The 15582-nt window shown below is 39.6% G+C and overlaps 1 protein-coding gene across 1 annotated transcript in view; it reads left to right on the forward strand.

Annotated features, from left to right (window-relative positions):
* Positions 1-5627: 5627 nt before the first annotated feature.
* LOC149273812 (centrosomal protein of 135 kDa-like) overlaps positions 5628-15582 on the forward strand; it is a 28088-nt gene continuing 18133 nt past the window's right edge. Inside the window, exons 1-10 of the mRNA XM_089505988.1 lie at positions 5628-5740; positions 6984-7174; positions 7506-7673; positions 8385-8526; positions 10777-10861; positions 11289-11417; positions 12580-12795; positions 13408-13473; positions 13757-13907; positions 14856-15079. Of these exons, the coding sequence (XP_089362114.1) occupies positions 5628-5740; positions 6984-7174; positions 7506-7673; positions 8385-8526; positions 10777-10861; positions 11289-11417; positions 12580-12795; positions 13408-13473; positions 13757-13907; positions 14856-15079 (1485 nt within the window). The remainder of the gene's footprint in view (positions 5741-6983; positions 7175-7505; positions 7674-8384; positions 8527-10776; positions 10862-11288; positions 11418-12579; positions 12796-13407; positions 13474-13756; positions 13908-14855; positions 15080-15582) is intronic.

A 15582-nucleotide genomic window follows, 5' to 3' on the forward strand; every position in this document is an offset into this window, starting at 1 on the left:
CCTGGATCACTGGCCTTCCCTAGATTTTGACTTTGCTACATGTGGACAAAGTACTTTTCATGTCACCTAAAATAAAAATGAGCTAATTCATCCAACATAATGTTTGGTATGGCTGATGCACGCTCCATGCTGTCTGAGAGGAGGTAATTAATTGTTTGCAGAGACCTCTGGCAGGTTACTAGATGAATTATGGCTCTGATCTGTTAAGTGTGATCTCTTCCCTGGCAGCAAACCAAATTTAGGATAGCCCGTTTGGATTACCCTGTGAACCTTGCTGAAGTTTTTCTTTCTTCTTCAACAGCAATTGAATTCAGAATAGTGCAATGAAAATAGCATTGAATGAATGTCTATAGCTGACTTTGCAGCTGTGCTGCCCCTGAGGTCGCCTGCTCTCACTCATTATGAGAAATGGCACCAGTCACAGGTTGGGGGGCACAATCGCTAGGAAGTGGGTGGAAAACTGATGAGGAGCTGCAAGAGTTAAACAACCCATGTACCATGCTGGTTTGAATTCTTGGCAGGTGGGCTAATCCATTGATTACACAGTTGTGTGTATTTTTAGTTGTATGCCCTGTAATAAAGTTGTTTATAATAACAAAAGGACTTTGTTGAGCAAAATCTAGTTTGTGTCTTGAATGTAGCAGTTACCGTAACGAACAATCAGCCAAGGCAGCGGCCATCTGATTTACAGAGAAGCTCCATGTATTGTCCATGCTGTATTCATGGCTGCGTCATGTTGTTTTATCGTCTAGCTTTGTCAAAAGATACTGATAACCGCCGCTTACCCCTCATCACATCGGCTCAATCAGGAGTATTCTCTATAATAAATTCATGATGCTCAAGGTTTAGCTACTCTTGGAATAGGGTGATTCTAATGGCTTGCTCTTTAAACATCCTCCTTTTTGGGATAGAGATCATGTGTTTGTATAAGACAATAAAATATAAAGAATGTTTATTTGTCTTTCGTGTCATCATTTGTCCTCAATGGAATATTTAGCTTTCAGTAAATGTTGTACAATGTACATAAGTATATGTACAAAAGGAATTCTCCACCCTCAACAGGTGCACTCAACCTTTAAACCTCATAAATATATATATATATAATATATATAATCACAAGCACATACATGCATATAAATATATCTTTTAAAATTAAAATAAATGGCTGATGTGGTTTTGTGGCCTAATTACCCAGAATGATGATGAAGGTCATAGTAAAGCAGGCCTGTGAAAATATGCATTTTCTGCAAATATTGTTTCTTTAGTGTAATTGTGGAATTTGACCCGCATTCTATATGTGCCCACCCTGCAGAGCTGGGGTCTGGGGGTACAGTAAAGGGTTGGAGGAAGAAGATGACCACCCGCCTGCTTACCTTCTGTGCTTTTCAGCTGTGATTGAGCTCTGTGCTAAAAATGTGCAAACCACGCTAAATGTCAGTGTGAATGGGCTTTGTGTATATATGTGTATGTGCATGTATATATACATTATATATATATATCACTTGTGCCATATGAATATTATTTTTATATAGCGCCACTATATTCCATAGCGCTGTACAATTTAATAAACTGAGTTGTCAGCTTTATACGTCACTTTGGACGTGGTGGCCCCTTTTTGTCTTTTAGGGCTTTTGTGCAAAAACCAAGCAATTATTTATTATATGGCAAGTTCTGTCACGTTCGAGAAACTGGTGTCTATTAACCATTTACACTTTGGTTCAATCAGTTTTGGGTTTTTTTTGCAGTTGGCAGCTCCGTTGTACGGACCAGATGGGCCGAATGATCTAATGCTTTTATCTTAAACCAAGAGAGCAGATCCTTATTAGACAACCTCTACGGCTGCATAGGGGACATAATATGACTCAAAGTATACGATCGCATTCCTGCTTCACATGTTTATGATGAAGTCAGAGGGTAACTTCCACGTTTGCCAGTGACTGCATTTAACACCAAATAACAAATTATGCGGGCTGCTGCTACGGGATCATACTTTCGTTTCCAAGCGTCAGTGTAGTGACGTCAGCAGTGTGCGCCGCATTAAACGTAACTGTCAGCGACGAGTTGTAAAACCTAGACTAAATAGTGCAGATGTAAAATGACCGTAATATAAAACTAGACTTGCTTGGAGAGCACAATTCTGCCACCACAAAATACACCGAATTATCCAGACTCATGACTGTCATCCTGCAGTGAGTAGTTTACAGAGCTAAAATAACTCTCTGGTGTTTAGAGCTCGGTGGTTAGGTCTCCAGGCGCAACAAGCTGGAGGCCAGCCAGGGAAGTGTTGCTATGGGAAACTGGGTTTGGGCCGCGGCGGCCCTGGCCGGGCTTCCTGCGCGCCATTTTCAAACCGCTTCTCCGCCCGCCGCTCTGCGCTTTGGTAAACAGCGCATTCAGTGGGACGTCTCGAAACGAGCACGGTTCGTCCACCTTCCCGGTGCGCTGCGGGTTAATGCGGGCATGAAGCTGTAAGCGGATACGTGGTGTCGGTGAAAAGGAACTTTAGGCCTGCAGACAGGGTAAGGTCCCGGGTGGTTGAGAGATTTACACCCCCAGCTGTCAGCTACTCTGCCTCCGCAGCCTCAGGAAACACGGAAGTTTTTAGTGGAAGTTTAAACCTTTTATTGGGTTGCATGGAAGAAGATGTAACGTCACATAAACTTCTCATCTTCAAATAGCTTATGCGGCTTTACCTCACCCTCTTGGCTCCATTTATTTTCCTATTATGGGAGGCCAGTGATGAGGTGCAAAGGACAGCGGGTATTTGAGTCCTTTTAACAGCTCTTAGCTGTTTCTTGGTGCAACGCCGTCTCCCTATAACTGATGACTTAATAAGTTAATGAAGGGGGTGATGAGGTCATCGTGCTGTAATGGGATGCAAAGTCTGTGGTAATCTTACTGCTTGTGCTGTCAATGGCAGGAGTAGTGAGCATCATCTGGGCAGAAATTATGTTAACTTGCTGTGTGAATCGGCTGCGTTTCGAATCTAAATATAATTTGAGACATTCTATACGTCACGTGTAATGGATGTAATGTCTCTAAATGTTCTGCGTGTTCCTAATGCACGGATGGCCCTCTAAGCTCATTTAAAGGATCCATCCATATAATTCTGTTCAGCTCTCGTTTTATTGATTGTTAAAGGTTTAATAGCCTACAAATCCACAAACTTTTAAGAAGTTTTTTTTATCAGCCTGAACCATCGCACGATTAAAGTGGAACTCTCACAGATTAAAAATACTGTGCTTTTTTTTATTACAAATCTTTTTTGCATTATATAATGTCTTCCAGCAGCTGCATATAGGTTGTTTTGTATTCATTCCGTTTTAGTCTATTAGACAAATGATTGCCAGTCTAATGTACTTTGGCAGCATTACATTTTGCAAATACTAGATCTATTTCTCGTACTGCCTGCGGTAAACAATACAATGAGTCGGTGTTCATCATCCAGCTGGATACTCTGACAGGATTCAATTAGCATCTCTAAAGAATCAGCTCAGTGTCCGAACATGGAAAGTCACCCAAAACATCATGTGACTGACAACATAGAACGTCTATAGATGAAGGAAGTTGTTTTTGGAACAGAATGAATTAAAATCAGCATTCTAACAGTGCATTTAGATTCTAAGGAGTACGATATATATATATATATATATATATACATACATACATACATAGATACATACATTTTTTGCATGAGCTCAATTCCTGACGTGGCACACGTATAAGACTGATGTCTGGAAGTAGCACTTGGAAAAGAGGAAAATCCAGCGATATTAGAAAGCTGTTGATTGCATGATGCGCATGTTATAATTTATAAGAATACACACAATAAGGGGGTAACACGCTATAAATCAGTGTATCGCTGATGGAGATTTATCCTGGCTACCAACCTCACCAGGGTTTAAATTTCGAGCAGTACTCGCTGGTCATCACATGTGCAATTTAGTGTCCAAGCATTTAATTATTTTGTCGTTTGTTCACTAAAGACGGCACTGTACAGCGCTACGTAATTTGATGCCGCTATATAAAACAATAAATAATAAGATAATTGAGAGAGTTGACGGGAGTGTTTTGGTTTCAACTCTCTGAATTGGCTATGTGTTATAAAGGGCGTCCCTGGCAAATCTCCTTACAAGAAGGACTGCTCTGGCCCCGTGTAATGCATAGATCATTCAGAGATAAACCTGCTAACACTCTCTGTAGTGAATAAACCATTGCATGCATCTTAAACTGATGAAAATGACTCGCTATTGAACTTTTCGGGGTCCTTGGGTGTTTTTCCCAACAAAATCAAACTCTGTCAGCGATTGATATATTCACATACCAGGAACCTCATACCAGTCTTTGGGTGTAGACATGTCCACCCCCTTTATAACACTATGGCAAACCATTCCTTTATTCATTACCCATTTAAGTATGAGGAATATTAACCATCATATCGTTTCTTAGGTGCCATTACTGATCAAGTTAATAATGATGATCTATGAACGTATATAAAGATAGCCCTAAGCATCTATGAGCTTTCCACACGTGCAGGCTAGGACTACATGGCTAATTTACCCTGAATAGCAAGTATGCACACACAAAGACCTTAAACGCTCTTGACCAAAGCTAATGACTGCACTTAAAGGGTTAAAGAGAGGAGTGACTGCAAGGGGAAAAAGCTACAGCTGGCATTAAAGTGCACTTCCTGTGAGAAAGCTTCCCGTTCATACGATGTGCTGAGTATCAGTCACATAACATTCTTTCTGCTTGGATTCAAACGCTGTAACAATGCTCAGATATTATGATTTCTCCTTGAAAAAGACAATTCCCGGCTCTGTTCTGCAGGTTCCAAACATGCAAAGGTTTGTTTTTTATTACTTGCAGTTCCCGGATAGACTATGAACAATCAATAAGTCTTTTAGAAACGGTATTGGAAACCATTTACCCTTTTCTAGTTTGAAAATAAATTGCGGTCTTGGGATATAATTTTTATTAAAATGTGAAATTGCACTAAAAAAAACGGACTTAAATGTTGGTTACTGCTTCAGGGAGAAGTGTAATAATTATTTTCCCGTTTACTCTTTGTATGCGTGTCAGCGCGTCCTTTTGAAGACACTGGGGTTTGTTCACTAAACGGAGCGTTGAAGGGGGTGGTTTGTGTGGTAGTTGTATTTCAGGTCCTTGACATCACTGCACATTATAAAGATGACATTTTGTTTATATAACGTCAGCAGAGTCTGTAGCGCTTTACAATCAGTCGGCAGGATAGATTTAAAGAAGTGATCTCTATGAGCTTCTGCAGCAGCTTGGCTGGTCCCATATAATCCAAAGTGAAATCTCCAAAATGTCTCCATTCTCCTCACATATTGAATTATGCATTATACCGGCCCGGCTCAGCCCCTCATACTGGGTGACTTGCTAGTCTTTGTAATACCGTTGGTGAGTAAATCCCGACTGTTCGTGTTTAGAGGTTAAACAGAAGAGTATCAAATCTTCTGAAACAAAACAACCTGGATGTTACTCTTGGTTATGGAAGAAATCGCACGACTGGACAGCTTACGTATTTTTAACAGATTACTGCACCTTTTTATGATTTAGGAGCTGAATCTGGACCAGAGATCATCTTTAGCTTGAGTGTCATCATGAGTACTGCCGCAGAAAGGAAATTCATTAACCTGAGGAAGCGTCTTGACCAGCTGGGTTACAAACAGCCGCTGGGCATTGAGTCCCTGCCTTTAGTAGAAAAACTCTTCAGGTACGTTTTGGGTAATTTTTTTTTATCATTACCGTATTTGCTCGATTATAAGACGACCCCCCAAAATCTGAATATTAATTTAGGAAAAAAAGAAAAGGCCTGAATATAAGACGACCCTATAGGAAAAAAGTTTTACCAGTAAATGTTAATTCATGTAAACTATTACATTTTTTAATAAAAGCTATGATTGAGAAAAATATTTTTTTGTTTTTATTTCCTTGTATTTTCCAACCTGCCCCCCAGTTACGCACATCTGCCCCCAGGCTTGCCACTCCAGTATGGCACTGTGGCCCATGATATGCCTTTTAACCCTCTATATGCCACTACGCCCCATGATATGCCTTTTAACCCCCTATATGCCACTCTGGCATTTAGGGGGTTAAAAGGCATATTATGGGGCAGAGTGGCATATAGGCAGGTATAAGGCATTTCAGGAGGCAGAGTGGCGTTCAGGGGGTTAAAAGGCATGTCATAGAGCACTCTGCCTCCAGAAATGCCCTATGCCCCCATTTAACACTCCCCCCCCCCCACACACACACACACACACACTTACCAGGGCTTCCAATTTCCTGCTGTATACCAGGGCAGCAGTCTTCCTTCTGCAGCGTAAGTTGTCTACGCGGATCGCGTGGACGTCCGCCCGCTGCCCCGGTATACAGCAGGAAATTGAAAGCACGGTAAGTTTGTGTGTGAGGTGGGGGGGGAGACAGAAGGATCCAGGTCCCCTGCAGCGGTGCGGGGGATCTGGATCTTAGTCTCATAGTCAGACCTCTATTTGAGGTCTGATTATAAGACGACCCCGATTAGAAGACGAGGGGTATTTTTCAGAGCATTTGCTCTGAAAAAAACCTTGTCTTATAATCGAACAAATACGGTACTATTTACTGTAAAAGTTATGCAGGGTAGTGATAGATCTTCTTGAAGGAAACTACTTTGTGTTGCTGCCTGGCATAGTTTGCCGAAACTGTAGGAATGGTCTGCAGAGTTTACAATAAATGAATATGTCCTGCTCGTAAATTAATGTATATATCTAAAATCCTAAGCCTTCTCTTTGTGTCATATAACGATATAGTGAGTTGTTGTATGTGGATGGTTAACTTGCACACAAGCTCAGGAGAACGTCATACAGGGGCTTCTATATGGTGTACCGGCTCTCGTTTTCCCCATAAGCCTGATTACGCTAGAGTAGATCATTGTTTTGAGCAAATACTGCCTGACGCTGCGCTTTATGTACACTTTTCAGTGATCTTGTTCACACGACGGAAAGTCTTCGCAATGTAAAGTTAACTGCTGGCAAGTCCGAAAAAGAGAACAAGAACTTTGATTCGGTGATCGAGCCTTACAAGACTGAAAATGCCAGGCTTGTCAAGGAGAACAATGAGCTGCATCTAGAACTTCTAAAAACAAAGGAAGACTCAGATCGCTTTATCAAAGGTTTGCCTTCAAGCATCAGCATTTGTTGTGTGCTTGCATACATGTTTTTTTAAAACTTAATACATTAGATTAGATTTTTTTTATGCTTCCATTACAAATGGTTTTGCCATTTTTTTTTTTTTAATAAAAAATATAGTGTAACCGCTATAGAGTACAGATGAACAGTTTGTTGGAACACTGCATGTGTTTGTTTAAAACTTAAAATATTTTTTCTTGGTATTTCCTTTTTTTTTTTTTTTTTTTATATACTTGTGGTTTTTATATTCTCATTGCATTGACCATAGTAAGTGGGTAGTTATGTCCTAACACTTAATGTGTTTCTTCCCTGAAGACTTGAAAGCTTCCCTGAGAAAACTCGAACACCAGACAGCTGACCTAAAATTTTTGAATAACCAATATGTCCATAAAATCCGATCAATAGAAAAGGACAGCAAAGCCAAGTCGGAAAAGATTCAGCAACTTCAAGAAAAGAACCTGCAGGCAGTCGTGCAAACGCCAGGTAATAACCTATTTAGTGGAAGAAACTGTGAGAAAGATTCAGTGACCTGTCTAATCTTTACTGAACCTTATTCATTGCTTTAATTTACTTTGATCTGATTTGACAAATTGGCAATAGCGTTCTTTGTGAGATGATACAAAGTAACCTTTGCTAAATGTATATGTGCATTACTTGACTCTGTGCTTTGGGAGTTAAATTGCGGAGTACTCTGCACTCTTTATTTGCCGTAGTGCAGAATCTAGTTAGACCATTGAAAGAGGCCCAATGATGTTAATCTGCTGTGGCCTTCTATGCTGTACCACATTAACTGTTGGTTCACAGCACTCTTTGCAATATATGCTTACAGAGTAATACAAAGCAACAGGAAGAAAGTAACCATTTAAAATGCAGATCAATCACTTAAATGTGTCACTCATTTAATTAAATATGTCTAAATGACGCAGGCCATTCTCCATATTTACTTTTTGTTCATCTCCCCCACTCCCCTTCCAGTCCTCCGTTATGTGACAAGTCAGTTCTCACACAGATTTGTATGCTTAGCAAGCTTTCTGGCATCTGCTTCATCTCCCACCCGACCCATATATATGTATGTATGTATATATATATATATATATATATATATATATATATATAAAATATATTTTATTTTTTTTATTTTTTTTTGAGAGGGGTTACATTTCGTAGGATGACCCATAAGTTTGTGTCTTATAGGTGGCAAGAAGAGAAACATTCCTTTCAGGCGTCAGCGCATGCAGATTGACCAGGCAGTGCCGCCATCCGGCATCAATAGTCACCCCGTGCCTCAGCCAGATGATCCTTATGTAGCAGACCTGCTCCAGGTGGCCGATGACAGGTATTTCTTTTATGTACTATTTTCCCATTGGCGATATGCTCATTGTGCAAATATTTGTGCTACAGGCCTGTGTTAACTGCAAGAAATATTATCATTGATACATTTGAGAAAATAAGTTAAATATATATGAGAATTGTTCCTCATGTATATGTAAATTTGTAAAGTACTAACTTGAGAAATCAAAGGGATGGTTTAATGTTCCTGACACTCCCTCACTAAAAATAATTCTTGATAAATCACCCTGTGAGTGTCCTTTTGAAAGCATTCCCATTGAAATCTAATTGAGTGATTGTAATTTATTCTGAGCTTATTTGTTTATACCTCTGCTAATTGTCACCCTTGGATGACAGAAACTCCACCGTCTGTTATGAGGTGAGCCATAGCATAGAAAGAAGACTTTCCAGAAAGGCCAAAGATTAGTTTAAAAAAAAGAAAATACCGTATTTGCTCGATTATAAGACGACCACAATCTAAATATTAACTTAGGAAAAAAGAAAAAGCCTGAATATAAGACGACCCTAAAGGAAAAAAGTTTTACCAATAAATGTTAATTCATGTAAACTATGATTGAGAAAAATATTTTTTTTGTTTTTATTTCCTTGTATTTTCCAACCTGCCCCCCAGTTACGCACATCTGCCCCCAGGCTTGCCACACCAATATGGCACTGTGGCCCATGATATGCCTTTTAACCCTCTATATGCCACTACGCCCCATGGTATGCCTTTTGACCCCCTATGTGCCACTCTGCCTCCAGAAATGCCTTATACCCCTATATCCCATTCTGGCATTTAGGGGGTTAAAATTCATATTATGGGGCAGAGTGGCATATAGGGAGGTATAAGGCATTCCAGGAGGCAGAGTGGAATTAAGGGAGTTAAAAGGCATTGTATAGAGCACTCTGCCTCCAGAAATGCCTTATACCCCTATATGCCACTCTGGCATTTAGGGGGTTAAAAAGCATATTATGGGGCAGAGTGGCATATAGGGAGGTATAAGGCATTTCAGGAGGCAGAGTGCTCTATTAAATGCCCCTTTAACACCACTCTGCCTCCTGAAATGCCTTATACCTCCCTATATGCCACTCTGCCCCATAATATGCCTTTTAACCCCCTAAGTGCCAGAGTGGCATATAGGGGTATAAGGCATTCCAGAAATGCCCTATGCCCCCATTTAACACACACACACACACGCACACACACTTACCGGTGCTTCCAATTTCCTGCTGTATTGCCGAGGCAGCGGGTTGACGTCTCCTTCCGCTGCAGCCGGAAGGAGGTGGAGTTGGCAGCGGGGGTTTGTCTGCGTCCGTCGCGGATACCTTCCCCGGCTGTTAGAGATCAGAGTTCCCCGCACCGGTGCGGGGAACTCTGATCTCTGACAGTCGGGGAAGGTATCCGCGACGGACGCAGACAACCCCCGCTGCTAGCCACACCTCCTTCCGGCTGCAGCGGACGTTGTCTACGCGGATCGCGTAGACGTCAACCCGCTGCCCCGGCAATACAGCAGGAAGCACCGGTAAGTGTGTGTGGGGTGGGGGGAGACAGGGGGATCCAGGTCCCCTGCAGCGCTGCGGGGGATCTGGATCTTAGTCTCATAATCAGACCTCTATTTGAGGTCTGATTAGAAGACGACCCCGATTAGAAGACGAGGGGTATTTTTCAGAGCATTTGCTCTGAAAAAAACCTCGTCTTATAATCGAGCAAATACGGTACTGTAAAATCACCGTTTATACTGCACTACACGGGCATAACTTTACACTCAATTTTGTAGGAAAAACTGAATACTTGTGTATCATATGCACCCATTTCCCATAATCTACATTCGGGACCACCTCCCAGCTTTCCTACCTTTAGTATGCTCAGGAGGACGCTGATCCCTGGTGGTCCAGCGGCTGGTGACAATCTGTTCAGATCCCTTGCAGTCCTCACACGGTGCCTGTGTCTGAGTGCCAGGAGATTGCTGTATCTCACACTCAAAGTGTCAATGGAGAGGGCTATGCCAGCCAGCATGCTTTATGTACTCACACTCTCCTTTCCTGGAAAAAGGGGTAAATTGTGTGTATTAAGCCAGAGTTTTACAGTACTGCTATACTGGTAAAATGCAGCAGTTATGTGAATGTCTTTTGACTTTACAAAAATTGCATTAATTGCTTTTTTTTTTTTTAAACTTAATTTTTCCACCCTACATAGTTTTTTCAGCAGTTCATGTTTTTTTTTTAATAGAGGTGTCTCTTATTTTGTATATTTCAGAGTTCGTGAGCTTCAGCAAGATGTGGCCACACTACAGGAAAAACTAGGGACATCAGAAAGAAGCGTTAAGAACCTGACCCAGCAGGTCGGACATCTCTGCATTTCCATTCTTTTTTACTCCTCTTATAGACTCTTTACAGTGTGACAGTTGTGGTTTGTGGCTTTGTAAGGCGGTCTAAAGAATAAACAGCTAAAAATTTTATGATAACTCTAAGAACACATTGTTCAGCGATGGAAAATGTTTAACGACTTAATTACATAATAAGAAATGGAATTTTAGCATTACATTTGCTAGGTCGGACAACTCCATTATTTTGTTTGGTTTAACAAAGATGTCTCAATGTGCTTTGTATTACTTTTATACATAAGACTACATTTCTTTCATTTTGTGTTTCAGACTAGAAATATAGTCATTTCATTAATGTTAATTCCAATGTTTTTTTGTGAAGTTTGTACACCATTATGCTCCTTTTTATGTTTAGCATTCATGTTGCGATGCTTTTTACTTGAAGGTCGAATTGAGGGACAGAGAAATAGAACGTCTGGCTCTTGCCTTGGATGGTGGGCGTTCGTATGATGTGATTTCCCTTGAAGCCAGATACAGGAGTAATGAGAAGCTTGTAGCTCATCTAAACCTGCAAGTGAGTCACTTCTTGTCTTCTTCAGTTTCATAGCACCAGCCCAGTTTAACCCTTTAATAAGTGTGGATTTTTTTACCACCATATGCTTCTCCAGTCATGAATACCTTTTTCATTTTTAGTGTACCGGCACAAGCTATGTATTGTGTTTGTTTTGTTTTTTTCCCAGACAGATAAGGCTTTCATTTAGTGCCCCACATCACGATATAATAATGTAAATGCAAAACAAACTGAGCCTCGGTATATTTATATGATATGGAGGTAATGATACACGATGTACGGCATTAAATGCCATTTAAATACTAAACAAACACATTTCCAAAAGTATGCTAGTATCTCTGTGTGCACCTCTGTTTGTGCACTATGACTCCTAATACCCACCATGCTGTGGCTTAGGTTAATGGAAATCACAGTACAGATCTTTATTTGTTGGAGTGGCAGGCGAGGTGGGCACTTGATATGTCTTATTACTGCATTATAGCAGGGATTAGGCACTTTGACAAGACGTACCATGCCCTCATCAAGGCTTTAAAGCTCCCTTTTTTGTGATGACAGTGTACCTCTGAGGATAATCTACAGTTTTTTTAATAAGCCTACCCAATAGAGTTGTAGTTATCCAAATTTTAGGTGCTGTCTTTAACAATTCAAAACTCGCTACAGTTGAAAGGTTTCAGCGAGTTTGAAGATCTAGTAGACAATCTATACACGAATCCTAATTCTTATTCCATGATATGTTATATGCCATCTTTCCAAAATATGTTGCAAACGTAGGTGGACTGAAAGGCGTTTTTTGTGCAACCAGCAGGAGCATTTTATTGGTTGCTATGTGATTGGACCACTTTTGCTCAAGATCTGCTTTATGCAAACAGATATATGTATCGTAGTGATTCCGGAATGTGCAAACACCTCATCTATAGTGAGAGAAATGTGAGAGCCTCTGAGGTGTCAAGCATTGAGGAACAAAAATGTTTGTGTAAAATAAATTCTATTAACGCCCATGAACATCTAATGAGTATATGAGTAAGGGCTCAAACCAGTCTGCTAGATTTCTTGATGGCATTGGCTTATGCAGAGGCCTTTTCTAATTAAATTTTTTTTTTTAAACTGTCCTCTAAATTGCCTTTAACCCACAATTTGTTCAATTTTTTTCCTGCTCTCCTTTTAGATTGAATATCTTCAGCAAACAAATAGAGAGCTTGAAAAACGAGTGCAGGATCTCTTAGAAACACGGAAAAATGTGAATAACGAAGTAATAAATCTCAGCACTAAGAACGAAGAACTATGTAAAGAGCTCACGGTGTTAGATCAAATGGCCCACCATATGGAGAGAGACAAGGAGATGGTGCTAGAAACAGCAGATGCAGAAATTGAAGAAGCAAAGGCAAGAAGTTCTTACCACATAGCTAAAATTACAGAATAATCAAGAATGTCAATTGGGAACGTAAACTGCTTTTTCTGACATTAAAGTAGATCTGTAGTTTTTAATAGATGATTTGTGCTAAAAGCTGTGGCGGAATGATTATACATTGCATGCTCCAGCTTGAATTAAAAAGACAAAGCTTCCATTGTTTAGGTTTCCCATTTTACATTTGCTGCCACATAGAAGCTTCAACCTATGTATTTTACAGTTTGACTGTGTTTAAAGACTGCCTTCACGTCCATATAGATGTTGCTTTTGTTCACAATTTATTTTTTTAATTTATGATGAGGCCGGTTTCAAGTTCTGTGCTACCCAAGGCTTTTTTTGTGTTTGATTAGAAACGTACCCACTGGGAGAGAAGCCCTATATCAATACTAGGTGTTGTGTTAAGGCATAGCGGATGTTTATCTTCAACTTCCAATACCATTTTATTTTACATTGACCTCCATGGATGTGGTGTTTTACTGGATCCTAAATTAATTTCAATGTAGGCTTTCTGTTGGACAGTGTTATTACAGTCTCCCTTTATATGTATAGAGCATAAAATAAAGCCAAATGCTTTTTTTCCTTTAGGATGAAATAAAAAGCCTACAAATGGAAGTTAACCAACTCGAGAATGTAATATCAAACTTGAAGTCAGTAAGTACACTGTAGTTTTGCTCCTCAAGTGCGTATGCGGCAAACTATCTTCTCGAGTATATTAAAGTAAAGGATTGCGATACAAATGCTACCACAAGAAGTAGTTGCCTTGGATCCGTTACATGTTGGTTGATGAGTAAATAGGCGTATGAGTAAGTCAGTGGCATTAAAAAATACCCTTCTACCTCTAAATCTGATAAAGTGCATCAACCAAAATAATGAAAAATAAGTTTCCTCATATTTTATAATTCTTATATGTTAAAAATGTATAACTTTCTTCTAGGATTTAAGTACATGTGAATTTGAGAAAAATAAACTCGTTGATGAAGTGGAGAAAAGAAAGGAAGAAAACCGCAAGCTAGAGTCACTGCTGAACCACATAGAACATGATAAGCAGCGGCTTTCCAATAAAGTTGAAAAGCAGATGATTACAGGTAAATCTTAGTTACATACTACTCAGTTGGACAGTATTCACTATAAAATATTGGGAAGCAGATGAGAGATCAGTGAATCTGGATATTAATGTAGCCCAAGGAGGGTTACCTATAAAGAATTAGAAGTGGGGAAACAACTGGCTACAAGGTGGCCATCAATACTATTGTGACTGCACCAAATTCTCAATTATTTGCACCAAATCTGCATATGCACTGTGAGTGTTTCTCACCGTTTGTTTCAGGACAGGAGGACGCCAAGGTAAAGTGGTTCAAATCTTTAATCCACAACTGCAATGTTATCACAGTTAGAGCTAAAAAAACACAAAACAAAATAAACAAAGCAATTGGATGGAAAGGAGTAGTTTGGGTCCAGATCTCTATATTGGGACTTAAAATAGTTTTTACAAACCACTTTATCCTCAAGAAATCCTTCTAACAAAGCATTAAAGGTGTTGGAACTGCCAAAAGATGTCTGTGCAAGTAACATGTTCACCTTTTTTAAAGCTTAGGTGAAGAAACACATAACAACCCTCTGACAACCTATGCAGAGTTCAGGAGGACCCCTGATGCTTTTGACACTCATGATAACACAGAATTTGAGATCAGTTAACCATTCGCTCCCTCTAGTCTGCCCATATTTCCTGCTGTAAAGACTCAAACCTTAATCAGTCTTTGGTCTTGTCTTAGGTTCACTTATTCCACATGTTTCATTTTCCTTACTGTATTAAGGGTGAAGAATATGTCCTTTCCCCAGAGCTTTTGCACAGGATCAGCCTGTGTAAAGCAAGAAGATGTGCAAAGCTCTTAATAGTATTTACTACAGAATTATATCCATTGCTATATGGCTTCATTATACTATAATCCTACTGTTGTGATAATATCGGTGTTGATGGTTTGATATATTATGTATGTAAAACATTCTTGTCTTATTCTAAACATTCCATCCAGAACGAGAGCTGGTCCTGGAAGTGGAGAGAATGAGGACCCAATATGGTATTTTACGCACTGATCGTTCACCTTCAAGACTGGACTCGTTTGTAAAGGCTTTAGAAGAGGAAAGGGATTACTATAGGACAGAGATGGAGAAACTGGAACGGAGTCTAAGCTTAAAATCCAGTACGCTTGGTCATTCTAGAAGGGAAAGCAACAGATCGCATTCCTCTCCTGAAAAGGTAGGTTATAGTTTCCTATGACAACTTTATGACCAATGTTAATTTCATATTTCACATTGCACATTTTTGCATGTTTAAACTTTATTTAACTGGTTTTGAAAGGAAAGGGCTTCCTTAAAATAATGATTTTAATTTATTTAGTATGGTAATTCATGGAGATTTTTTTTATTTCCAAAAAAAATTGTCTGGCCCCTCAAGGTAAATATAATGGAAAAACCACAAGCACATCCTGCAGGAAAAGTCAGTGCAGAATATGAACCCAAGATACTAAAGGATAAAATATATAGCATTGTGTGGTCCAGCTTGAGCTCTCTGATTGGTCATTTTTATATTGCAAGTATTAAAAGGAGAGCAGTAAATATTAAGCAATATGAAACGTGTGTTAGATTGATATTTAGATTTTTACATTAAAAAAAAACTTTTTAAATGTTTTCCCCTGTATAAGATCAAAAAGCAATAAAACCATGCATTACGTTTAGTGCCTGTTGAAAATTCATTTTATT

The sequence above is a fragment of the Sceloporus occidentalis genome, unplaced genomic scaffold (assembly GCF_023333645.1).
Source record: "Sceloporus occidentalis isolate IW3139 unplaced genomic scaffold, rSceOcc1.0.p SCAF_358, whole genome shotgun sequence".
NCBI classification, from domain to species: domain Eukaryota; kingdom Metazoa; phylum Chordata; class Lepidosauria; order Squamata; family Phrynosomatidae; genus Sceloporus; species Sceloporus occidentalis.